Genomic DNA, 27,087 nt, shown 5'->3' with positions numbered 1-27,087 from the left:
CTGGTGGCGCAGTGGTTAAGAATCTACCTGCCAATGCAGGGGACACGGTTTTGAGCCCTGGTCCGGGAAGATCCCACATGCCGCGGAGGAACTAAGCCCATGCGCCACAACTACTGAGCCCACGCACCTAGAGCCCGTGCTCTGCAACAAGAGAAGCCACTGTAATGAGAAGCCCGTGCACTGCAATGAAGAGTAGCCCCAGCTCGCCGCAACTAGAGAAAGCCCGCGCGCAGCAACAAAGACCCAACGCAGCCAAAAATAAATAAATAAATGTATTTATTTATTATTATTATTATTATTTTAAAAGGACTAGGAAAGCAGGGCCTTCTACTTCCTTCTCAAGTCAGAGGCTGGTCTACAAGCATGTGATGGTTCTGATTTAACTCGTTCTGTTGAATGCTAGTTCATATCAAAGGGGGTTATTGCTCAGTGTACCAAGTATCACTTCAAAACTTACACTATTCTCTCATTATAGTCTCAACATGAAAAATGGCAAAACTAATTATCAAGGGAAAGACATTGATTTCAGAAGTGTCAACTAGACAGATCCACAAGCCACTTCCGAAGAAATACTTCCCAGGAAACCAAAGGGGATGCATTTTCCAAAAAGGCGGGGAGGGGTGTGAAAATTTCTCCATATCAGTGTCAAAACCATGATGAGGCAATCTCAGAAAGATAAATTTGATCATTTGAAGTTCCAAAGATGACCTAAGTTAGCATTTTCTTTTATATGAATAGTAAGCTTTGAAGAGATAGAGGACCAGCTCAGTTTGTGATCATCAGTAGCTGCCTGAGGACCAGAATCCCGGAAGGTCAGATCCCACCTCAGGCAGCACCGCACTGTTGACAGGCCTCAGGCCACCTTCAGTTACAAGAGTGTCTGTCTATTGGCCCCTTGTATTTTCTGCCCCTTCTCTCCTCCTTTCTTACCATTAACCACATCTAGTTATCCTACCTCCTCTTCCAGCCAAACACGTGTATCAGTCCCTCATTACAAATCACTGAATTTTGGTATCAAAAAGGACCTTGGTAAAAACCTGGTCTGTCACCCTCATCTCATACACGAGGAAACCAGACGAAGAGGGACTAGAAGACCTGCCATGCCACACAGTATAGGGCACAGGAGCACAGACTGAAATTCCACTCATGCCATCTAATAGGCAGAGGTGCTGGATAAGGAGTTACCTAATCTCCCGAACCCTCATTTCCCAAGCTGTCGAGTGAAGGCACTGATAGCAGCTGTTACACTTTACGGGGCCAGTGTATCTGACGAGGCCGTCCCTGTAAAGTGCTCCCTCAGCTCTGTGCCAGGCACCACCGTATGTCAGTTACCAATAAACACTAGTCAGTACTGTACTTACTGTCCAGAGAGAGACAAATCATGAGGGAGACTGAGGGCTAGGATACACATATCTGGATTCTGAGTCTGAACCTTCCTCAATTATTCCACTTCCCCGTCTGCCAATAACCCACTAGCAGATGGACGGATAGACACTGACCACCCCTGACCATACTCACCCAGATGTCACACTTGCCGGGAAAGAAGCGCTCGGGGATGCGGGCAGCGTACAGGGCTGCTCCCGTGATATACAGGCTGGCCATCAGCATCAACCAGCCGATCTGCCCTATGGTGGCGGCCTTCAGGAAGCCCTCCGAGATGACATAATGCAAGGTGGGAATGACGCCACTCAGGCCAAGGCCCAAGAACACTCCTGGGAATCGTAAGAACACAGTGAAAACGAGGAAGGAGAACTTTGGCACGGTACCAGTGATTCTGTAAACTGAATACTTCACAGCAGAATGCAACAACATCAGCTTTTTGGTCAAAAGGAAAATGAAGGTTCTTCAAACTCTGTGATTCTGACACGCAAGACAGCACATCTAAGTTCTAAAAAGGAGATCTATTTACAAATGCAAAGAGCCTCCTGCTGAGAAAGGCTTAGCTTAACAAGTCAGCAGTATTCAAGGGGTCTGGAATTACCCTGCTGAGTGTTTTAGAAACAGACAGCTCTAGGGGTTTGCTCAAAGCACCCCCAAAGGCTGCTTCTTTAAAGACACAGATACACAGATACTTTAAAGACACAGTACAGAGCAGTTTTACACACTTCATCTTCCCTTTGAGGCACCAGACATTCCTGGGGGGAGAGTAGGGTGGAAAGGATGGAGGTGGGGATGAGGAAGGGAGAGGGCCCCAGAGCACCGGTCAGATAGTGTGTCAGCAAGGCTCCACCACGGCCGACTGCCCTCAAAACCCTCTACAGCAGTGCTTTTCAAACTTCTGGATATGACCTGGGTTATGAGACAAACTGAGTCTGGATGAGCCTTTTTTTTTTAATGAACTAGACTAAAATAAAAAATGTAAAAAAAAAATCAGACTGTGTCAAGTGGAGGGTTAAGTGCCATTTTGTGCAAGTTTTATTATTATTATATATATATGTATATATATAAAATAAGACATGTTTAGGGTTGTAACAGAAAATGTCACGATCCAAAAAAGGTTAAAGGTAACGCGGATCTAAAACCCCTGTGAAGGGTGTGGGTCAACAAAGCACCACAGGGACGTCCCTCAGCAGCCAGGAGCTGCTCCCACGTTCTGACACACAGGTAAGAACGACCTTTGCCAAACAAACCACCATCTGGTAATAAGCTTTCTCAACAACAAGGTGCCTATTACTTGCTTTGGATGTTACAAGCAAGCGCCCACCGATGTGCACCAATACCTGTGCACCAATGCCGAGTGCACACTCGTAGATGACACGGGCATCCCCGAGGGCAGAGCAAGGGCAGTGCTGACTCACTATTTCCTACCCCACCCCCCCGAAAGCATCGTGCTCCTATCTCTTCACTGCGCTTCTCCTCCACGTGCTAAGCGGAGGCTGCTCGTGGTCGTGCCCATCATTCCCAAAGCCAAAGGCTCAGGAACGTGGTCCCTCTGATGTGCACAGACCGCAGGCCACGCAGCTCCACTCAGCCGGAGCGTTCCCATCTCTCGTGCTCCAGGCTGAACACCACAGCTGAGCACCGCTGGGGAAACCAAGTTCTCTGTGAGTTCACGATCAGCCTCTCTATTCAAAACGTTGTCTTCTTGTCCAATACCTGTTCCCCCCAAGATAGAGGCATATCACAGGAAAGGGGGGGACTGAAACCCAGCAGGACCTGGTGGGGCCCTCCCAGGCACAAAAGCCCTTCCGTGTCCCCCATTTCTTATTTGCAGGAAAAAGGTTTCAGCCTCCTAGACCTTTCCTGAGTTCCAAGGGCAGATTCCAACAGTTACTAATTAGAGGAGTGAGGGAATGCAGAAGCAAAGGCGGAACAGTCAAGAACAACAGTGCAGGAAAGGGGCACACGGTCCGGTTCCTCCTCAAGGGACCCAATCTGATGCATGTCTCAGAGCTCTTCTATAGGAACTGGGGCCCACCCGGTGGAGGATGGTGACTTCAGGCTGAGCACAAGCGCGGGGACCCCAGACTGGCTGCAACCAGAAGGCCAATGACTGAGGTTTCTGGAACACCACCCGGTTACCCCCCCATCAATCAACCAGAGGGAGGTCACACACCATGCAGACCTCCCCCAAATTTTGCCTATAAAAACTGTTCCCCCCAAACCATCAGGGAGTTCAAGTTTTCTGAGCACTAGCTGCCCCAGACTCCTCGTCTGGCGCCTTACAATATAAATGCTGCACTGTCCTCCACCACAAGCCGGTGTCAGCAGACTGGCACGGCAAGCAGACCCAGGTCTGGTTCAGTAACACTTGCAGCCAACCCTGACCACTGCTCACGTGCTCAAAGAAATCCTCAAAAGGGAAGAGGACAGAGTTACAACAGTGCTCATTAACACGAAGTTAATTCTAACTTCTAACCTTCTAGGTAACTGCAGATAAACTGTGGCTTAGACTTTGATACAAAATGGTTTAAAACAAAAAGGTTGAAAGGAAAAGTATTCCTTCTAATACTTCCTGTTCATTCTCAGGAGGTACTGGGTTTGACACTGGGTGGGCAGAAAATTGAAGACACAGCCCTGGCTCCGAGGGGTCAGTCACCAGTCTAGGCCCTCACACAGGAAGTACTCACACAGGAAGGGGCTTTTGGCTTTCCACTGATCTCCAACTAAACAGGCATTATCCTAAATACAAAAAGCCTCTTTATCTCTACATCAGAAAAGATATGTGGTTTAGAACACAATCAGTTGGGAGTGAAGACTTTTTTTTTACACATTTTAAAATGAAAATACATAGGAAAAAAAAATTTTTTTAATTAAAATGAAAATACATAACAAAACAAAAATGACAACAAAAAAAAGAACTAATCACTATAAAAAGTACACCTTGAGCTGAGAAAGAGGAATCACTATTTTACAAAGGTTACGGAGCCACAGCCATAAGGACAGTGTATGGGCCTAAACTCATGTACACGGTATTGCCCCAAATACGTCAACTGCAATAGCTCAGCACCCCTCCACTCTGACACCCCTACTACATTACGAGGCCCTCGAGAACAGGAACTGTGATTTCTCCATCTTTGCACCACAAGTACCTCACGTAATGCTTGGGCAACGGTGACCCTTTAACGAAGCCCGGCAAATAGACGCGGGTCCAGCGTGGACCCCCGGCGAGCTCTTACCTGCTCTCACCCCCCGGTACTGCGGGGTAGCGAACATGTCCCACTGGGAGACGATGATGGCTGCGATGCCCAGCACACAGATGACAATCAAGTAGATGAAGCACGGCTGCGGGTTACAGTAGAAAGAGTAATAAAGCCAAGGGACGAAGCTTCCCATAATCAGAAGAGCAATGCCAGAGTAATCCAGCCTAGGACAGAAAAAAGAAAATCCATTTAATGTCAAAAAGTACTGCCTGCTACAGGATCCGATCAAAGTTCCCAGCGGGTGGTATCAAGGGTTCTGCCACCTGTGCTGGAAGTTCTCCCCTAGCCCATGGCCTCTACATCACTGATCAAATATGGACTTTGCAGATACTTACTTAGAGAAGACACGGGAGACCCCTTCTGAGTGGCAGTAGACTGTGTGGAAGAGCCACGAAAAAGAAAGGCAGAGAATGGCCCCCAAGAAGAATAATCCAAAGACCACCTTCTCTTGCACGGGGGCCACAAAGGAGATGTTTGGACGAAACATATAAAAGATCCCCAGGCACAGGAAGAATACGCAACCTAGGAAAGAGTACGGGAAGAGAGAAAGGATTATCCTTTTGAAGATACACTGAAGCGTTATATACTGATTATGTTTTCAATCCTGACATCCAAATCGAAAGTTCCATGAGAACTTTCCTAATTTTTCCAAATAACTGAACCTTATCCAAAATGTTGGTCTACTCCAAATACTGTTGGTATCATATGCTCCTCAGTTTCACAAACTCAGTATACAGAATAACTTACTACTAATCCAAAAAAGAAAATAGACATTGCCTGCTACTTCTCAAAAAACTAGAAGAGAGTGGCAGGGACTTATACTACCAAATGTAAAACAGCTAGCTAGTGGGAAGCAGCCGCATAGCACAGGGAGATCAGCTCGGTGCTTTGTGACCACCTACAGGGGTGGGATAGGGAGGGTGGGACGCAGATGCAAGAGGGAAGAGATATGGGGATATATGTATACGTATAGCTGATTCACTGTGTTATAAAGCGGAAACTAACACACCATTGTAAAGCAATTATACACCAATAAAGATGTTTTAAAAAAAAAAGATTAAACTAAAAAAGTAGAAAAACCCACTTCTACCTCTAGATCCCATGTGAAATTTCATTTATAAAGTTTTTGGCATTTATGCTGTAGCCCAGGTTTCGAAGGCCCGTTCTGCATTTTCCTTTGCAGTGAATGCTGATACCTCCAAACTCTGCTAGGAAATACAGCTTTTCTCCACCAATAGCTGTCTAGGAACCTCATGCTTCTCTGGTCCTCACCCGTTGGCCCAACAGATTGGGGAGTTAAGGACAGTGAAATGCCCATTTGGGCCATTTCATAACCAGTTTTTAAACTGTTCTTCACAGTGAGATACCATGTTCTTATTGCCTAGGGAAAGGCCACTTAACACAAGACTGGCACAGAAATTAAGAAGTTAAACATTGACTAAGTGCTTCTGTTCGATCCATTTAATAAAGCATTCACCCTCGAGCAGAAGTCAGCAACAAACCTGACTGTCTATTCTGCTCTCACTGCACTAGCAGTCTGGAACTTGCAGTCACAGCGGAAATCAAATGCGGGGTAAGAAATGCACATCAAATCGGGTCAGGCCAGACTATTCAGTATATTCACAAGGTTGTGTGATCATCACCACCATTTAATTCTAGAACGTTTTCATTACCCCAAAAAGAAGTCCTATACCTGTTCAGCCATCTCCCATTCCCCACTAGACAACCCTAGGCGACCACTAACTAACTTTCTGTCTCTATGGATTTCCGCATCCTGGGTATTTCATGTACATGGATCACACCATACTTGGCCTTTGTGCCCAGCTCCTTCCACTTCGCATGTTTTCAAGGCCCACCCGTGCTGTAGCACATTATCAGCAGTCCACCCCTTCTATGGCCATTATGTGGATTATACCGCATTTTATTCACCCGTCAGCTGATACATGGGCTGTTTCCACTTTCAGCATTATTATGAATAATGCTAAGAACATTCATGTACACATTTTTGTGTGAACATGTTTTCAATTCTCTTGGATATATACCTAGAATTAAAATTGCCAGTAACTCTGTTTAACTTTCTGAGGAACTGCCAAAGTATTTTCTGTGGGCTGCCCCATTTTACCTTCCACCAGCAATGCACGTGAGTTCTAGCCTTTCCACATCCTGGCAAGGACTCGTTATTTTCCATGTTCGTGAGAGCAGCCATTCTAGTGACTGTGAGGCGGCAGCTCACTGCGCCTCCCTCAAACGACCCAGGATGCTGAGCACCTTTCGTGTGTTCACTGGCCACTTGTACGTCTATTCCGATGCTTTCCCCATTTTAAAAGCTGAGTTGTCTTTTTATTGTTTATTTGTAAGAATTCTTCACTAGACCCTTACCAGATATGTGATTTGCAAATATTCTCCCCCATTCTGTGGGTTACCTTTTTACTTTCTTGATAATGTCCTTTGACATACAGAAGTTTTTATTTTTTTAATTTTTTGGTCACGCTGCACAGCATGTGGGATCTTAGTTCCCTGACCAGGGATCGAACCCATGGCCCTTGCATTGGAACTGTAGAGTCTTAACCACTGTACCACCAGGGAAGTCCCAGAAGTTTAAAATTTTTTTTAGTATTTTATTTATTTGGCTGCGTCAGGTCTTAGTTACAGCATGCGGGCTTCCCTCTAGTTGTGGCGTGTGGGCTCAGTAGTTGCAGCATGCGGGCTTAGTTGCCCCACAGCATGTGGGATTTTAGTTCCCCGACCAGGGATTGAACCTGTGTCCCCTGCGTTGGAAGGCGGATTCTTAACCATTGGACCACGAGCAAAGTCCCAAGTTTTTAATTTCGATCAAGTCCAATTTATTTTTTCTTTGGTTGCTTATGCTTTAGGTGTCAATTCTAAGAAACTGTCACTTAATCCAAGGTCACAAAGATTTACATCTATGATCTCTCCTAATGGGTTCATAGTTTTAGCTCTTATGTTTAGGTCTTTGATCCATCTTAATTTTTCTACATGGTGTGAATAAGAAGTCCAACTTCATTCTTTTGCATAATAGTTTACTCAGTTTTTCCCAACATCATTTGTTGAAAAGACTGTTCTCTCCTCCACTGCATTCTTTCTTTAATGTGCAATCATGATGGAAAGAAATATCACAGATCACATTCTACTTCAAGACAAACTGAAACTGAACTGTGAATATTCTAAGTAATGACTTCCAAAAGTCAGCTTACTTCTATTAAATATTACCTTCCTCTCCACGCTCATTAAAACGTTATAACCCATTCTGTACAGTGCCTTTTCCTTTGCCTGGTTTAAGGACATGTCTGAAAATCTAGCAGAGAGAAATACAACCTAGCTATAATAAAACCATCGTGTCATCGAGGACTACCACAGAGACAACCACTGAGAAACTTCATCATTAGAAATCCAGAAAACAAAAACGGCAAATCCAAAATACATTTTTTAAGTTCCGTCCTTACCCTCAATTACACTGGTGGGGGGAGAAACAGAATGATCACATTGTATCACTGCTGTTACATACCTAAGAGATGTGTCCAGATGTTGCCTGTCTCAGTGTGTATTCTGAAAATGCTCTTAAAACAGGCCCGGAAAGAAGGCATCGGGGGCCGGTGTCCATGCAAGAGGAAGTCGTTATCCTTGAGCCAGTCGGGTAGCACATCATGAGGGATCACTCGCCACCGACCTTCCCAGACCTGGAAGAACATTAGCAAATACGTCGGAGTTTAATGTCTACTGAGCAATACTGACAGCTATCTCTTACCACACTGGCTGATAATGAGAAAAAATACCTTATCTTTAGAAAGACAAATAACATTCAAAGGTATAATGGCCTATATTCTGAGGTTTTAAAAACTTGACTGAGGAAAAACATTTTTTAAAGGCAGGGGATGGGGGGGCGGGGACAGGACTTTTCTTAGGAAAAGGGAAGAGCAAATGAAATGAAGTTATAGAAAATACCCAAAAAGAGTGCTTTCAAGCTCTGTTTCAATCTGGCTAAAGGTAGAGTGAGGGGGCTGAAGTCCCACCCATACAGACGCCCCACCCCTCCTTCATCCTCCACCACAGACTTGACCTCTGAAAAATCCCTGTCGTGTTAAATAAGACCATTTTTATACTTAATATCCCTGTTGGTGAAAGAAGAACCTAGAATCACACTTATGTACCTTCTGCTAAAGTCTCTCCCTCTCCCTTACTCTTTCTCTTCCCATCACAGCAAATACGGCAAGTGGAGAAGAGCACAGGAGTCAGAAAACCTTGGATCTCTGCCATTAACCAGTTGAATGAGCTTTAATTAATGACAAAATCCTCAAGCCTCAGTGTCTGCATTTATAAAACAAGGACACGAGTGCTTCGATCACTTGGGGAGGAAGCTGTGAGGATCACAGGAAATGACCCAAAGCACTTCATAAATGAGGCGGCAAACCCCAGCATCCCCGCCAAAGGTGATGCGCAGTCCTGCCTGTCCCCGCAGGCTGCCACCTGAGAGCTGATGACCAACGCTGCGGAGCCGGCAAAGGGGCTCAGCCCTCCTGCCCTCCAGGTCCCCCTTTCCTCGCCGTCAGGCCCCCATCAGACTCTAAAGGAAAGGGATCAGGAGTGTGGAAGCCCCTCCGAAAAAGTGTGTGTCTTCACTCTGCTCCTAATCATGTCTCTCAGCCCAGTGAGCTCACACCACAAAATCACGTAAGCCTAAAATCTAACCTGCTTCTGCTGAGCCAAAAAGATGCAAGGAAGGATGCAGTAGCATGTCTACCTGTGGCTTCCACACTGACATCGACGCCCCTGTGGCCAGCAGCACGGCTGAACCCCACACCTGCCAGCCACCATGCTCACCCTTTCCCTCCACAAGAGTCTGCTGCTCTGCTCCCCCTAATCCTTCCTTAGGGGTGTTTTCAGAGAACTGATCCTCTGTGGAACTCCAAAGGGAGTGGGCACAAACAACTGAAGAATAGCAGTGATACTCTTCACACTCAAACTTACTCTCCCTTCTCTCCCTACCCTCCCCGCTGGCCCTTTCACCTTCCAACTCAAAACCTGAGGCCTGGGCTAATCTGGCCATTCCCTGCTTGCTCCTAACATACGACAAGATAAAATAATTTGTTACAAGATGCTGCTACTCTGTTTTATTTTGGGAGAATTTTATTTTCTAAGATAGAAATCAATCCTCACCTCCCTCAAGGCAGTTCACAACATGGAAACAGCTCTGCTGTGATCATATGAAAAGTGCTACCGTGTCATCCACCACACAGCCAGAATAGTCCAAAGAATGCCGAGTTCCTTACATGCTTACACTGTCAGAGCGACCTTCCCCATTGTTTCTAAACAAACATTCTGGTGTCTAAAGACTGGGCCAAGGAGCTGTGCTTTCATAATTATACCGTATTAGTGTCATTTTCAGACACTGCACCCACGTGGCTCAACTTGCAGTGTAGCCAAACGCCAACCCAAACAGGTATTCTCTTTCCCCTCCTGGGGAGGAATAAGGTCACAGCTTAGTCAAAGACACATCTATTTATAAGCTTGACAAGGACAATGCCTAAATCAAACATCTTAGCAATGGTCCACTAGGTTTGTATTAGACCATATAATGCACAAAACTTAATTTACAAAAGTGACCCACAGAACACCTCCGATCCCACATGACGATGCTCGTAAACAGCATCTACTGAAGGCTGGGAAAGAGACACCAAGATCAAGCTTGGATGCTCCGTAAGCCTAAATGGTCTTGTTCCCTATCCCTACAAGAAAAGCTTTCCCAAAAGGGAAAGTACCTGGACCAGCAAGGTGACAGGACACTTCATTCTAAACTGTCTACTTGCTTCCAATCCAAGAAAGAACCCTGTGTCATTAGGTTTATCAAGGACGGTCTGGTGCTGGGCCACAGTGTGTGGGGCGACCCAGGAAGCCTCTCCCTCTCATCACAGACACACTGCTAGCGGATGATAAGGGGCTGGTAATAATCACTACGTTTCCTTCAGTAAATTATAGTCTGTAGCAAAAAAGTGCCCATTTATTCACCCATTAGCTTTTAAACTGGGAAGTTTCATCTGCTTTATTCTCTACTCGGTTCAGAAGGGAGAACAAAAAGACAGTCAAGTTAGCTACAGGACCCCACGGATCCATTAATATAAAAGTCCCTCATGGCCGGACACTGAATATTGAACTTTGAGATTTAACACCAAACTTGCTTTTTGAAAAACAAAATATATCTTTTGTATCCTTTTGTGCCGATTCTCCAGAGACACTGATTACTAGAATGGGTCTATTGTTTTGCTTGGCTTTTTCTTCACCAGTTTTCAAACAATGATGCAAATTTCCGAGGCTCTGAAAGTAGATCCCTAAATGTTTAGACACGCCTCCCACTCCCCCCCTCCCACTCCCCCCTCCCCCCACCCCCCAATCCCTCTGTCTTGGAAGAGATGTCTATATCCAGATTATAACATTCTCTTCTCAGCTCTGGTCCAAAGTATAGGACTCTAAGTCAACTGGCCCCAATTATTTCTAGAATCATTATGAATGTAGGAAAACCTAAATTTAGTTTTCAGGATCTACAACTACACGCATAAAAAGTCTTGGTTTCATAAAACTCATGAAAAAGCTAAGTGTCAGAAAAATTTTTCTCTAAATGATCAAGAGTCCTTCAAAAATGTTTAATAAATGAATTTACACACACACACACACACACACACACACACACACACACACACACACACACACACACACACACACACACACACACTGAATTGTGTTGACCTGAGGTCATACCTGCCAGGGCTCCTACGGAATGGACCGAGCGGCTATACCCGTACCAGGGTCCCTGACCATTTTCTCTAAACAAGCAACCCCAATTCCAGTTACCATTTTAGGAGGGAAAAAATCCCCACATGGATCCTAATGAATCAGAAAACATACCAGCTACACTGAAGATACTAGACGTGTGTGAAAACTGGGCAATTCCTATGTGAAGAGGAGTCTGATTAGCCACACGGTCCCTAAGAAGAGCAGCACATTCGCTATCACAGCGGAACAGATTCAAGGCACTTGGAGATGGCACTCCAGCATCTCCAGGCATCGAACCCCCCCAACTTTTTCATTCTGTCTTGTCTAAATGGTCAACAAGACATCTACTCTGTGAACCTATTTTCAGGAAAGTCTTGCTTCCCAGCTGGATAATGTAGTGCTATCAAACCTTTATCACGGCTGTGCAGGCAAACAGAACCTGTGCCTTGAACAGGGTTAAAGTCTTGACACTGCTTCTGCCCCCCACACCGCCACACGCCTCTCTCCTTAAAGTTTCCTGTTTGGGAAGGACTAAACATACAGCACGGAAACAACAAGAAAGGGCCACCTTACCTTGCACACAAACTCTTCCATTCTCTCCATGGCGTGGTGGGCTTGTAAGAGGGGGGACATGCCCATAAACCCCTCGTCCTCCTGAGACGCTCCATCATCGCACCGACGTTCCTCCAAGCTCTGCAAGGCAATCACAGAAACAGTCAGGGACAGAGACCAGGAGCCAAAGGAACCAAACAATACCTTTTCCTTGAAGAATTACAATGAAATTCTCTCAAGGTCAAAACAAGGCTCAGACAAGTAACAATGTAGGAAGCAAGGTCTGTTTATTATAGAATGGTTATGAGTACTGAAAATGAACAAGAGGTGCCTGATTCTTCTCTGACAGACAACTGCACTACGGCAGCAGCATTCCTATTCAAGGAGTAGCCTTGAATGCTTTTTTATTTTAAGAATTATACCCACAGACCACATAATACTATTACACATATAAAGTTGAGAGATTATTGAGGGGAAATCTCCAAGAATCCCACCTGGCACGTGTAAAATAAATACAATGTGGTAAGTGCTCTAGGGGAAAAGAAAGAAAGGAGGAAAAAAACTACATTTACCAAATTCTTAAAATACACTGAGCACAAAGAAAAGGCCATCTAACTTAATCCTGACAACCACCTTACTAGAATAGTATTCTTATCAAAACATATAAAGAACATTAGGCAAAGAGGTTAAGTAAGTGGCCCAAGGTTAAAACCAACAAAGTGGAAGAGTAAAAAAGACGAAACCCATCGTCTTTCCACACAGGTGAGGAAATGATCACTGTGTCTGGGGAAATGCAGGAAGACGTGACAGCCTGCAGTCTCCAGGTCAAGGTGCCTGCTGGTTTAGACAAAATGAAGTTGTAAGAAGGGCAACGGACTAGAACTCAGGAGATGCCAGGAGTAAGCCTGGTTTAACCGCTAACGTCAATGGTTTTCTAGACAGGTCTCTCAACCTTTCTGAGCCTCAATTTTTCTCATTTCCATCTAAAAGGAGAAGTTTAAACCTCTCCAGTCTTCTCCATTCTCTAAAATTTGGTGGTTCTGTCACTCAATGAATAATGACACCACAGGAAAGTACTTCCTAAGCTAAGTGTCTGCCAGGTGAACAGCACTGCCCCCATAACTGCATGAGGGGGGGAACTGCAATCAGAAAACTAACCGGGGACGCTGAGCACACGGAGCTCATCTACCACAAAACGTGAATTGGAACATGTTTCAAAAGAAATCCTAAGATTGTACTTTCTTCACTTTTCAAGATAACTAGAGGCTGTTAGGCAGCATGTGAGACATGCTATGCACCCAATCTCAATTTTTTTTAAATTATGTTCTCCAAGAAAACCATCCTGAATCTGCTTCTCTAGCATTCTCACCAAGAAAACACCCTCCCCTTCTCTACTTACCTAAAACTTACCTTCCTGCCCCTCCATGCCAGCCCATCACCATCATGTTCCTGTTTAAATCTCTTAACTACTCTCGCATAGTGTTTCTCTACCTTTCCTTCAAGAAGGTTCCATGTTTCCCTCCCACATCCCTCCACAGCCCCTCTGCCTTTCTAGGAACATTTTTTAGATTGCTTCCCCCAATCCTGTGAAATTTCAATAACACAGATATTAACACAGCCGTCTGGAGGGCTACAAACCATTGTAACATTTCAATGTGTTTCACTCCCTGCAAACAAGAAGTCATTTTCACCAGAAAATGTAGGCGCCACCTAACCCATCACATGCCTCCTCTTCTGAATTTCTTCAGCACTTCAGGTCCAGACTGCTCACTTGACAACTGATGTACAGCTCCTGTTCACTGCCTTACACTGTTTTAGTTCATATTTGACAGAATGTTGCTTTTTCACGGTAACGCTTCCTAAACTAGATTTTAAGTGTATGTCTGTCTTCTTCCATTGCTCCCAGAACAGCTGTGCCAATATTTTATATACTTACAAAGTTGCTAGATTAATTAATGCTTTAAAAGATTTAAGGATTGTGCCTTATTAAACAAAATAAAAGTGATAAAGTTCCATTAAATCATCAATTATATGAAAACTGAAAATAGACAACAGCTTGAAATGATTAGCGGACTGGTTTTTTAAAGTATAAAATGTAAATTTATATAAAACATAAAATAGGTCCAATATTTATGCATGTTTAACACGTAGTTCATTCTTCACAAAGAGAAACAGAAACATGGATTCAATCTTGATTCTCAGACAAATAAATCATGCCAGCAGTTTCCAATAAAACTACAAATAAGCACACAGAACACAGTTAAATGTTTCCTGTACTATCAAAAGTAAAACCTGACTAAGTTGCAGGCAGTCTGCGATACCAACGGGGTCAAGTGCACTTGGATCCACGGAGGACCACTGACAGGGAAAGGCAAGGCAGCCTCACTGGCAGAAGCGAAGGCACTTCACATAGGTGACCTTTACTACAGACTGAGGAAAGGAAAATGAGGAGAGGGCACCTCTCTGGGTGGGCACCCACCACTGTCCACGTCTACAGGAAAGAGAGATGAACTCATCAACTTCCCATAGCAGGGAGGAGGAGAACAATGGCACTGCTATGGGGGAGGACAGCTTTGATTCTCAGCAGTGCTTAACACATGTTTATTACAAGAAAACAGAAAACATTGAGAATGCAAGATGTATGGTCTCGGTTGAACGCCGAACAGAGGAAAAAACTGTTTATTCACTTAAACAGTTTTTAGGAAAAGTTGGCTTGCCAATGGATAAAAGTGACTCTGAAGCCAGATAAACCTTGACTAATGATAAATTGTGTGATCTTTGACAAAATTATATACAATCTCAATAAGCATCAGTTTCCTCATCTGCAAAATGATTTTAACAACACTGTACTACACTGCACATCTGTTTAAGGAACAAAGATAATGAATAAAAGAAACTATCCCAGGGCCTAGGACTCCGGCAATAAATAAGTGATGGTCTGTCTCATGATGGTGGGCTACGTACTGAGCACACTGAAGTAGGTGCCACAGCCTAGTGGGGAAGGCACCCCTGTAAGTAAAACAAACAAACAACAAAAAAACCATAGCAATGAGCTAGTCTATAGTATGGACAAGGTCTGATGCAAACAGAAAAGAGAAAAGTTAACTCTGGCACTGCTAGAAAGTTTTCCAGAAAGGTAACATCTGAGGCAAGCCCCGGAAAATGCGTTAAGAGTTCACCAGTCAGACATGACAGGGAAAGGTAACAGCCCGAATCCAAAAACACAGAGGGAAGAAAAAGCTCCAAACAAAGAGCACAGAGTTTAGCACAGCTGTGGCAACAAAGCAAACGTGATGCGAGGCCAAAGGAGGTGAGTAAGGAAACAATCCAAATGCCCGTGGATGAGGGAAGAGACCCAGCCTAGCTAACAACAGAATACTAGTCAGTCATAAAAAGGAATGAAGAGTGGATACAGAAGATGTGGTGCATATATACAGTGGAATATTACTCAGCCATTAAAAAGAATGAAATAATGCCATCTGCAGCAACATGGACGGACCTTGAGATTGTCATACTGAGTGAAATAAGTCAGACAAAGAGAAATATCGTATGCTCACATGCAGAATCTAAAAAAAAATGATACAAATGAACTTATTTACAAAACAGAAACAGACTCACAGACTTAGAGAACGAACTTATGGTTACAGTGGGGGGTGATAGTTAGGGAGTTTGGGATTGACATGTACACACGGCTATATTTAAAATGGATAACCAACAGGGACCTACTGTACAGCACAGGGAACTCTGCTCAATATTCTGTAACAACCTAACTGGGAAAAGAGTTTGAAAAAGAATAGATACATGTATATGTATAATTGAATCACTTCCTTGTACACCTGAAACTAACACATTGTTAATCAACGATACTCCAACATAAAATAAAAAGTTAACCAAAAAAAAAAGGAATGAAGTTCTGGCGCAGGCCACCACAGGGATAAACTTTGAGAACATCACGCTCAGTGAAATGTACCCCACACAACAATTCCACTTACATGAAATACCTAGAATAACCAAATTCACAGAGACAGAAAGTAAACTAGAGGTTCCCAGACACTGGGCTGGGGGGAGGAAGGAATGAAGAGTCACTCCTTAAGTCTTTCTGGGGTGATGAAAAACTTTGGAAGTAACGGTAATGGTTGCACAACATTGTGAATACAATTAGTGTCACTGAACTGTATACTTTAAAGGGGTCAGAATGGCAAATTTTACATTATAAATTTTGCCATAATAAAAAATTTTTAAAGAAGGTAAAGACGTACAATGTAGCTTTATTAATAATAGTGAAAAACCAGAAATAACCCAATTGTCTAACAATAAGAAACTGGATAAACAGGTGTGATAGATTTATATAACAGAATACTCTTCCGTAATAAAGAACTGACACAAAACAATATGGGTGAGTAGCAGAAACATGCCAAGTGAAAGAAGCCATTATTAAGACAGTGTGTATCACATGATTCCATTTGTATCAACGTCAGCAACAAGCAAAACAAATCTACTGTGGTAGGAGTCACAATAATGGCGACCACTGGGAATGGGGGTGAGGGAGGGGTTACTGACTGGAAGGGCATAAAGGGAAGTTTCTGAATGATGGAAATAATCTGAATCTTGATCTGCGTGGTCGTCACACATATGTAGTGTCACTGTGCTATATATCTAAGATTTGGGCATTTTAAACACATTTTAATGTGTTTAAATTACCCCATAATACAATGTTTGTGTAAATCATACCTCAATAAAATGCTTAAAAATAAAAAAAAATTAAAAAACGGAGGGAGAGGAATGGAGGTGGAGTTCGGTAGGAACCAGCTCCTTCAAAGCTTCTGATGCTCCTGGGCTTCAGGCTTTACCCTGCAGGCAGGGCTGAGCATTTAATGGATATGAGAGCAGGGCAAGCTGAGCACTAGACTTGCATTTGGAAACTATCACTTTGGCAACAGAGAGAAGGTCTGGTTGAAGAAGGGAAACAGGAAAGGAGAGAAATAAATTAAGAAAATACTTTAAAAGTCTAAAGCAGGTTGATCTCAGCTAGGGGGAATTTTACCCCCCCCCCTCCCAGGGGACATCTGGCAATAACTGGATTCACTTTTACATGTCACAAGTGGTGGGAATGCTACTGGCATCCAGTAGGTAGGGGCCAGGATACTGTTAAACATCCTACAATGGCAAAATGTCACCAGGGAGTGAGAAACTCTGATCTAAAGAAATAATGAGAGGGTCTATACACCTCAAATTATGTATGTCACAGTTCAATACTGTGTTCACATCAGAAAAAAAAAAAAAACTTATCAGATTCTTCTCTGTGAAAGATGCTAATAAGTGAGCTACTTACTAATAAGTGGTTACTAGTGCCGGGGTGAAATGGTAAGCATTCATTCAAAAAACTCAAGAAGTATTCACTGAGCGGCTACCACTTTAGAGATGAGAAACCTGAGGTTAAATGATGTGTTCAAGGTAACACACCTAGAGTCAGAAATTCAACTCAGGTCCACAGAGTTCCTGCTCTATTCATTCCCCTCACACAGTTTTCTAGTTATGAAACGGCCTGTTTCTGTGGGTAACAGACATTGGGCCAAAAGGCCACGACACATACAGACAGCCCTCGTTCCACATGGTAGCTCAGGACGTACAAACTGTGCAAGCCAAAATCACGCTTGGCAATCTTAATGACCAGTGGGGACTACTGCACGACCTGAACAAAATGCTGTCAAAACATTAAAATCTCTGTCAGTTTTACATGTACAAAGAAATAGACTAGTGAAAACCAGTATTTATTTAGCATGCTATATTTTAGAACAGAAACACTGAGAATTAACTGTTTATTGGTTAAAAAAAGTTACCAAGAGTGATGTGAGCAGTGTGTGCCTTCTTGTTGTTTAACTTATAACACACAGTGAGCATATTCTCTATGCCTTGGCAAACTGTCGTACTTTCTAAGTTTGGATCAGGGTTTCAACGTTTTATTCTTTGCACTTTCAAAGTCATGAACCATCCTTAGGCACTCCTTTCATCTGACCTTTCTGCCTGCCACTGGCCATCCACATCCTCTGTCACACGATACTCTTTATGGCGACAAGCCTGCCCTCGCTAAGATCCTCTGGCTGCAGATCTAGAATCTAAGTGGCGGCAGGCAGTGCCAACATTCCCACAGTCGGCTATTGCTTCTCTAACTCCTATTTATGTTTGACTTGATTTTCACGTTCGCCATTATCACGTTCATTTCTTTGCTTCACTTTTATCTTTGTCAGCCTATTCCCTCTTTTGATTATCCATTTTTATAAAGGGTCGCATGGGTTTATCACTGGGAAGCAACACACTTTGCTGTCTCATGGATTAAGTGAGTAACAGATGTACACTGACCAGTCACTGACAGACTTTCAAAGAAGTCATCAATACAATGAACATCTACTATTTGCACCATCATCTGTGGACTGGAGAGACAGCAGAGAGTTGGTACTTTAAGAATTACTCACAGTAAATAAACCACAGTAACTAAAATCTGAACCATACTGTGGAGGGACTGATATTATTTAACGAACGCATGGTAGCTGAAACTCATGCATGCTGGGAACTCGCAGAGCATCAGGGCTGCCTGTATGCATCTCTCTTCTCATCTTTTACAACTGCCCTTCTATCCAAAATGGTGCTTCTAAAGAGCTAACCTCAATTCAAAGAACGCGATCCTATATGTAAGGCAAGAATTTCACTGTACATTACATTACTAAGATATGTAGCTTCATCCAGGTTTTTTTCTGGGGGGGGGGGGGATCAGTTTTTTATTAATAAATACCACCAACGGTAATATTTCCACCTCCCATGGTCCAGTGTATGTGTTATGAAGCAGAATGTGGTCAGTGGTCAAATACACACCCCAGTAAAGATAAATACTTCCACCCATCCCAACATGTCAGCAAGATTTCTGAATTTTTATAAAAGAACATTTCCTTCAGAAGAGCAAAGTATTAATAAGTCTGCTGATCTACCGAACATTATCCCCACTTCTCACCCTCCTATAACAGAATACTCACCAACATGTCTTCAAAAAACAAATGTCTAAAACACTAGACCATAAATAGTTATTTGTTGTGTTCAAGCATTGTGGAGTTGCCAATTAGGGATCTACACAGAGTGGGTGGTGGTAAATATAGCTCCCCTGGTTAAACAGAGGTTAACATGTAGGAATTAAGTGGTAGAGTCAAGCAGTGGCTAGAACACAAGACAAAAATGTTTTCTCCAGGGCATACGGGCAAGTTTATAGCTCTGCCACATAATGACGGTTTGGAAAGTCTGTGCTGAGCACTATACATATAAAAATATCTGTCTTCCAATATTAACTCTAAAGAACTACCTTGTCATGAGTGGAAATTACGTTTAATTTCCCTTCTAGTAGCCACTAAACCACAGCACCCAAAGATCTGTTTCAATACTAAACTGCATCTATACTAAGATGATCACATACAAGGGTTAAACATTTGCTCTGTTCTGCTCCTGTTGTCATATCTCTAACTGTTATCAAAACAAGTTTTGAAGAGAAACAGGACATTGTAAATGATAATTAAAACCAAAGCTGCCTAAAATAAAGGCATAAACCTTAATTCTCTAAGGCTTTCTATGAATAAATCACTATATTTAAACTTAAAGAGAGGTCAATGCTCTGAAGTGAGTACAAAGACACTTTCAAATCTTTTCCTCCTACTATCTTCAGTGAAGTCCATCTGTGAGAAGAGTTCAAGTGGGTTATATCTCAAAACACAACAATATCCAACTCTGATGATCCGTACAAACTGCAACCTCAAATGTTAAGTCTCTGGAGTGTATTTTACCTTTGGAAAGAGAGAACCAGAGTGATAAAGATGAAAGTCCTATATGAAAATAATTCATCAGTCTATTGGGCGTTTATCTGCTTTAGCCCAACTCAGTTCAACAGAGTAATTCAGTTTAATAAATATTAAGAGGATTTTTAAAAAGATGAGTAGGGCTTCCCTGGTGGCGCAGTGGTTGAGAGTCCGCCTGCCGATGCAGGGGACACAGGTTCGTGCCCCGGTCCGGAAGGATCCCACATGCCATGGAGCGGCTGGGCCTGTGAGCCACGGCCGCTGAGCCTGCTCGTCCGGAGCCTGTGCTCCGCAACGGGAGAGGCCACGGCAGTGAGAGGCCCGCGAACCGCAAAAAAAAAAATAAGAGTAAAATATAGTCTCTGTCTTCCACGGGCATACAATCTAATAAGGGGCTGAAGTAGCTACATAAATGACTAAGAAATAAGGTACAGCCAGTTTAAAGACAGGGAGTGTGGAGCTCGGGAAAGGCTGCATGAGGAATAGAATTTTGGAAAGACGAAATAAAAGAACTGTCAAGAGGGAAAAGCAAAAGTACCATTTTGAAGAAAAGAGACTAGTTCAGTTCAGCTGAAACTTAGGGTGCATGTAGCGGAGTAGCAAGACATAAATTATATATTTAAATACTAGTTGAAGTCAGTAGACAAAGTGCCACAGAGATCTACGGTCATAACACCATCCACAATTAGAAGATAAAGGTCAAGGAAACGGTAAGATAGCCAGGGGCCAGGACGGCAAAGTTTGATTAAAATGTATATGCCCTACAGAGGTCAGTGAGAACTGAGGCTTCTGCATTCACATAACTGTGAGGACTAAGATCTAAGGCCCCTACACAACATGACCTCATTTGTTCAGGAAACCCTTGCCCAGGAAGATTAAGGGTACAAACCAGTAGGTAGCTTTGCTGTTAGCTTTAGGAGCTTCTCAGAAATTCACTTAACATTAGACTGCTCAACCAGCTCCTTAGTATAATAAATTACTGAGCTGGGCACACCTACTCCCTTATCAAGTAAGAACTTGCTCACCAGACTTGCTCCAACTGTCCTAATCTATCACAAGCTCTGCACAACGTTAATACGATCTTTGTATTGAAAGACCTGCTTTAAACCACGAGAAGTCAGACCGCAAACCCTACCCACAGCCAGCCACGGCCTCTCCTTCTAAAGCAAGACCCTTCAGAGTGATGCTCACTCTCACTGCAGTAAATAAGAAACTTCGCTTAGTCTGATCAACAGGTTATTTTTGTTTGTTTGCTTTTTTTATTAACCATTTTTTAAACTGAAGTACAGTTAATTTACAACGTTGTGTTAGTTTCAGGTGTACAGCAAAGTGATTCAGTTATAACATCAACAGGTTATTTTGATGGTCTTTTTGGAAAGTTGACAGGTGGAATCCAGCCTTAAATTTAAAAATCTGCAATGTGTAGTAAGGGCATTAGCAAGCTGCTATAGCTAACACACAAACACAGGGGTTAGTAGAAATTAAGGGGTCTTCAAAAAATGATAGCTGAAAGAGTAAGCACCGATGACTGCATCTCTGCTGTCGTCCAACAGAGGTACAACAGCCAGTCTATCTGAACACTCACTTTGGCCAGCCTAGAAACATACAGACTCAGCCTGTAAAGACTAGCTATCGCTATCAAAGATTGATGGGAAAGACCTTTAAAATCATCCAAGTTTTTTTTTAAATTCTCACAAAGCAGCTGTCTCTAATCTTAACTGAATTTCCTAAGTAGACCTCCTCAAGAAAAGAAAATGAAGTGACTGGCAGACGGGAGTCTAATTACAAGTTAGATTTCTTATGATAAGCTAATAAACAGTGGCATTCTTATGAGTTTGGTTAAAGCAAATCAGTTCAAGAAAATAATTCCTAGGTTGAATGAATGAAGAGTTGGCTCCAGTCCCTGTTTATGAAGAAGAATTTGGAGCAGAGAAAAAGTAGGACAACCATAAAGGCTGCTCTCTTTATTCAACTTAATACCTTAAAAACTCAGAGATACGAAATAAAGTCATAAAACTAAAGATCAAGGGTAACCTGGTTTGAAATGCCTCTTTTGTGTTTTTATCTATAGATGGTTACAAAACACAAACTATAAAGTTCAGCAAATACAGTTAAAAGAGCTGATGCTTTAGAGCCAGAGGCCTAGAAGTAATGGTCTATCCACTTCAACCAGTACACAACACTACACATTTCAGAAAGAACTTTGGAGGGTGGAAGAACACTGGACTGGGAGGCTAAAGATCTGGATTTTAGGCCCCGATCGTCTAGGCTCACTTGCTAACAAACTGAAACCCTTGTACCTTTCACTCTAGCTATACCAGACGTTTTGCAGGTTCACACATCAATATACACCAATGTATACTCAAAACACGTTAGCTATTATCATTATTACTATTCCCTAAAAGCATCATGCTATTTCTTATTCTGAGTCTTCACATCTGCTATTCCCTTGGCCTGGAATACCTTTTAGTCCTTCAATAACCGAGTCAAGCCTTATCCAGTTCTGCTTATTACATTTCCACTTCCTTTTAGATAACCCCAGTCATAGAAAAAACAATCCTAAAATTCATATGGAATGACAAAGGACTCTGAATAGTCAAAATAGTCCTGAGAAAGAACAGCAAAGCTTGAGGCATCACACTTCCTGACTTAGAGACATATTACAAAGCTACAGTAATCAAAGCAGTATGGTACTGGCATAAAGACAGCCACATAGACCAATGCAACAGAAGAGAGGCCACAGAAATAAACTCACACATATACAGATCTTCGGCAAGAGTGGCAAGACTACACAATGGGGAAATGATAGTCTCTTCAACAAATGGTGTTGGAAAAACTGGATATCCACATGCAAAAGAATGAAACTGGACCCTTAGCTTACACCATACACAAAAACGAATTCAAAATGACTTAACTAAAAATAAGTTAAATGTGGGAATTCCCTGGCAGTCCAGTGGTTAGGACTCCATGCTTTCACTGCCAAGGGCCATGGTTTGATCTGGTCAGGGACCTAAGATCCCAAAAGCCATGCAGCACAGCCAAAAAAAAAAAAAAAAAGTTAAATGTGAGACCTGAAACTATAAATATCCTAGAAGAAAATGTAGAGGAAAAGCTTCATGACATAGTCAATTTTAAAACATTTTCATCACCCCAAAAGAAACCCCATACCCATTAGCAGTGACTCTCCATTTCCCCATCCCCGCAGCACTTGACAACCACAAATCTACCTTCTGTCTCCATAGATTTGCCTATTCTAGACATTTCAAATAAACAGAATAATTAAATATTTCATCTTTGTGACTGGCTTCCTTCATTTAGCAGAATGTTTTCAAGGTTTATCCGTGTGGTAGTATGTAACAGTATTTCTTTTTTTTTTTTTTTTTTGCCAAAAATATTCCATTTTATGGACATACCTCATTTAATATATCTATTCATCAAGTAAGTGATGGACATTTGAGTTGTTTGTACTTTCTGACTCATAAATAGTGCTACTAGGAATATACATATAAAGTTTTGTTTTGATGTATATTTTTATTTCTCTTGGGTATAAACCTAAAAGTGGTATTGCTGGGTTATATGATAACTCTGTTTAACTTTTTGAAGAACTGGTGACAGTTTTTCTAGAGCAGCTATACCATTTATATTACCCTCAGCATATATGAGGGTTCGCATCTTCATGAATGCTTGTTAACTGTCCCCTTTGCAAAAAAATTTTAACCATTCTTGTGCATATAAAGTGGTATCACATTGAGGTTTTGACTTGAGTTTCCTTAATGATTAAAGATGTTGAGCATTTCCTAAAAAAAAAAAGCTTCGTGACACTGGGCATGAAGAAATATGACACCGATATCACAACAAAAGCAAAATAAGAAAAATAGGACTATGTCATACCACAAACCTCCTGCATAGCAAAGAAGACAACTGTGAGTGAAAAGGTAACCTAAGGACAGGAGAAAATATCTGCAAACCATGGATCTGATAAGGGGTTAATATCCAAGATATATAAGGAACTTCTATAACTGAATAGCAAAAACCAAACAAACAAAAACAAACCCAACTTAAAAATGTGCAAAGGACTTGAACAGACATTTCTCTAAAAGACATATAAATGGCCAACAGGTATATGAAAAGGATGCTCAACATCACTAATCATCAGGGAAACACAAATCAAAACTACAATGAGATACCACAGTCACATCTGTTAGGACAGTCATTATCAAAAAAGAACATAAAGTGTTGATGAGGATATGGAGAAATTAGAACCCCTGTACACTGCTGATGGGAATGTAAAATGGTTCAGCTACTATGGAAAGCAGTATGGAAGTTCCTAAAAAATTAAAAACAGAACTACCATATGACCCAGTAATCCCACTGCTGGATATTAATCCAAAAGAACTAAAAACAGTACCTTGAAAAGATATCTGCAGCATTATTCACAATAGCCAAGAGGTAGAAACAACCTAAACAACCATCAGTAGATGAATGGATAAAGACAGAGTGATATATACGTATCAATAAACTATTACTCAGCCTTAAAAAAAAAGGCTTGTCTTATGCTACAACATGAACAGACGTTGAGGACACTGTGCTCAGTGAAACAAGACAGTCACAGAAGGACAAATACTACATGATTCCATTTATATGAGGTATCTAAAGTTGTCAAACTCATAGAAGCAGAAAGTAGGATGGTGGTTGCCGAGGGCTGGTGGGGTGGAGAAAATGGGGAGTTGCTATTCAATGGGTAGATGTTTCACTCACGCAAGATGGAAAAGCTCCAGAGATCTGCGGCACAACAAAGTGCATACCGTTAGCAATAACATATGTCATGTGTTTACTACAATAAAAAAGAAAAGATAACCCAGTCCTCATCCAAACCTAGCGACAGTTCTTACTGCTTTGATAACTGCTTAGGCCTAAGTAGCAATGGAGGGAAAGTCAAGTTGCTCAGCCTGAATAGGGGAGTCTTAGCTGCTAGTACATGTTATTGTAAAACATCAACAAGAAAGCAAAGCCATAAGCAAGGAAGAAAGTTCTTACCCTAGCTATCTGTCAAACTTCTTTTAAAAGAGTAATGGTAGGGCTTCCCTGGTGGCACAGTGGTTGGGAGTCCACCTGCCTATGCAGGGGCCACAGGTTTGATCCCTGGTCCAGGAAGACCCCACATGCCACGGAGCAACCAAACCCGTGCGCCACAACTGCTGAGCCTGCGCTCTAGAGCCTGCGAGCCACAACTACTGAAGCCCGTGTACCTGAAGCCCGTGCTCTGCAACGAGAGAGGCCACCGCGATGAGAGGCTCGCGCACCGCAGCGAGTAGCCCCTGCTTGCCGCAACTAGAGAAAGCCCGTGCGCAGCAACAAAGACCCAATGCAGCCAAAAATAAACAGATAAAATGAATGTAAAAAAAAACAAAAAAGAGTAATGGTAGTTTGAAGGCCAAATTACACTATACTCATAGTAAGCAAATCTTGTTTTTAATCCTGCCCTGTATATGCGGGGGCACACGCACACACAGGGACACAAAAACAGTCTTTCAATGTAGCACAACTAGCCAAGAGTATGAAGCTGGCTTACAAAGTGTTACCAAGGGTAAAAGAAGAAATAACCTTAAATTTCCTGCCACAATAGCCTGTATTCCTACAGTGCTCTGGTGAAATTCTTATAAAAGACCTGAGAAGACAGGACAATCCTCTCGAGTTCCAACCAGCACCACCATTACCCACACAATAAGCTTATCTCTTACGATGGTAAAGATGCAGTTCCAAATAGAGGCTTTCAATATGTTTCTAACTACAACCCACAGTAAGAAATGTATATATTATTCATATCTATAAACACATACATATCTAAATAAAGCTAAACAATTTCATCAAATAACATAGTTTAAAGGTATATTACTACATATATGCACCTTAATATCTTTATTTGCGGTCTAATTAACACTGCTTGTAGTACCAAAATAAATTTCACAAACTACTAACGGGCATAACCTACAGTCTGAGAAACACTGTACTAGAAACACAACACTGAATGTGCTACACAATTGCAAGGTTCCAAAGCACATGGCAAAATGTCTATTAACAATGACACTGGGACCTGCTCACAGATATTTACACCTTTGCGCTCTTGGTATAGCTGCTTGAATCATTTAAAAGCTGCTCTTTTCTCTGCGAGGTAAAAGGAAAGATTAGATTATTTTCCCAGAATTCTACTGGCTCCCAAGGTATGCACTGGAGATAAGCTCTATCTGAGAAGTAGTTCCAGCATGCAATTAGGATTTCTCCAAAAATATAAACGATAATGTCATTACTAAATCATGGCTGAATTATAAAGGATATATGGTAACTACAAAAACCCATTTCCTTTCTTAAATAAGATAGAGCAGCTTAAGTACGGTTTTACGTGTCAACAGAAAGGGCATAACTAATTCCTAGCTACCTTAAGAGACTTCAAAATCTTACAAATGTGCTCAGGGTTCCTTTTCAAAACGCCATCTTCTCTCCAGCAGAGTCCCCGTACTCTTTCTTTTTATTATCCTTCCTCCAGCTACATTCCCATAAATCTGTTTTACTTACCATCCTTCCACTTTAACTTACTTTTTTATGATGGGAAGAAAGGGCAGATGCCTCTACAAGAGGCTCCAAATCTCCTTGGTGGATGTCATCGTCACCTCCCCTTGTACCATCAAGTTGGTGCCCTTTTCTGAGCCTTATATCTGGCTCTGGAGTCCTGCTGTACTCCAGTCGGTTTTCTGCTGTCTCATTCATGGGATACCCACGCCTTTCTTACAAAGAGGTCTTTCTGTTCCTTCTTCTTGGGAGGATGGACTTTTAGGATAGTGAGCTGACCCTAAGGAGAGAAAGTTTTGGATTAACATATTTGAATGAGTGATGGGGGAAGACATATGTTGTATTATTTTACACTAAAACTAGAATTTTCTGCAATCATTAAGAATAAAATAATAATGTATTAAAAAAAACCCTACACTTGTTGATAAAGAGGACTGCCAAAATCTACTTTTAAATGAAAAAAGCAGGATATCAAAGACGTCATGTATAATGTTCCCGCTTATACATTATAAGTGTATACAATCGTGAATACGTATACATGTGTACACAGGTACCTATTTATTTGAAATTGTGCTCTTGGTCCAGAGGCACACAGGGAAGAACCTAGGGTCTGTGGTGAGAAGGCTTACTCTTCATTTTGTTCTGCCTGCATTGTATTTACCACATGCCATCTAATACTTTTTCAATTAAAAACATACCTAACT

General features: G+C 42.2%; 1 protein-coding gene across 4 annotated transcripts in view; it reads right to left on the bottom strand.

Annotated features, from left to right (window-relative positions):
• The window catches only part of ADIPOR2 (adiponectin receptor 2), a 52,705-nt gene that overhangs the window by 3,620 nt on the left and 21,998 nt on the right, over positions 1-27,087 (bottom strand). For all 4 annotated transcript variants that reach the window (XM_079935936.1, XM_079935935.1, XM_079935937.1 and 1 more), the window contains 6 exons: positions 26,411-26,663; positions 12,003-12,122; positions 8,170-8,341; positions 4,979-5,165; positions 4,620-4,807; positions 1,519-1,712 (listed from right to left, as the gene is read on the bottom strand). In XM_079935936.1, coding sequence (XP_079792062.1) covers positions 1,519-1,712; positions 4,620-4,807; positions 4,979-5,165; positions 8,170-8,341; positions 12,003-12,122; positions 26,411-26,581 — 1,032 coding nt within the window. In that variant the 5' untranslated portion in view covers positions 26,582-26,663. The remainder of the gene's footprint in view (positions 1-1,518; positions 1,713-4,619; positions 4,808-4,978; positions 5,166-8,169; positions 8,342-12,002; positions 12,123-26,410; positions 26,664-27,087) is intronic.

The sequence above is a fragment of the Stenella coeruleoalba genome, assembly GCF_951394435.1.
Source record: "Stenella coeruleoalba genome assembly, chromosome: 11".
NCBI lineage: Eukaryota > Metazoa > Chordata > Mammalia > Artiodactyla > Delphinidae > Stenella > Stenella coeruleoalba.
The sequence above is the reverse complement of the archived record's forward strand: the minus strand, read 5'-3'. Positions and strand labels throughout refer to the sequence as shown.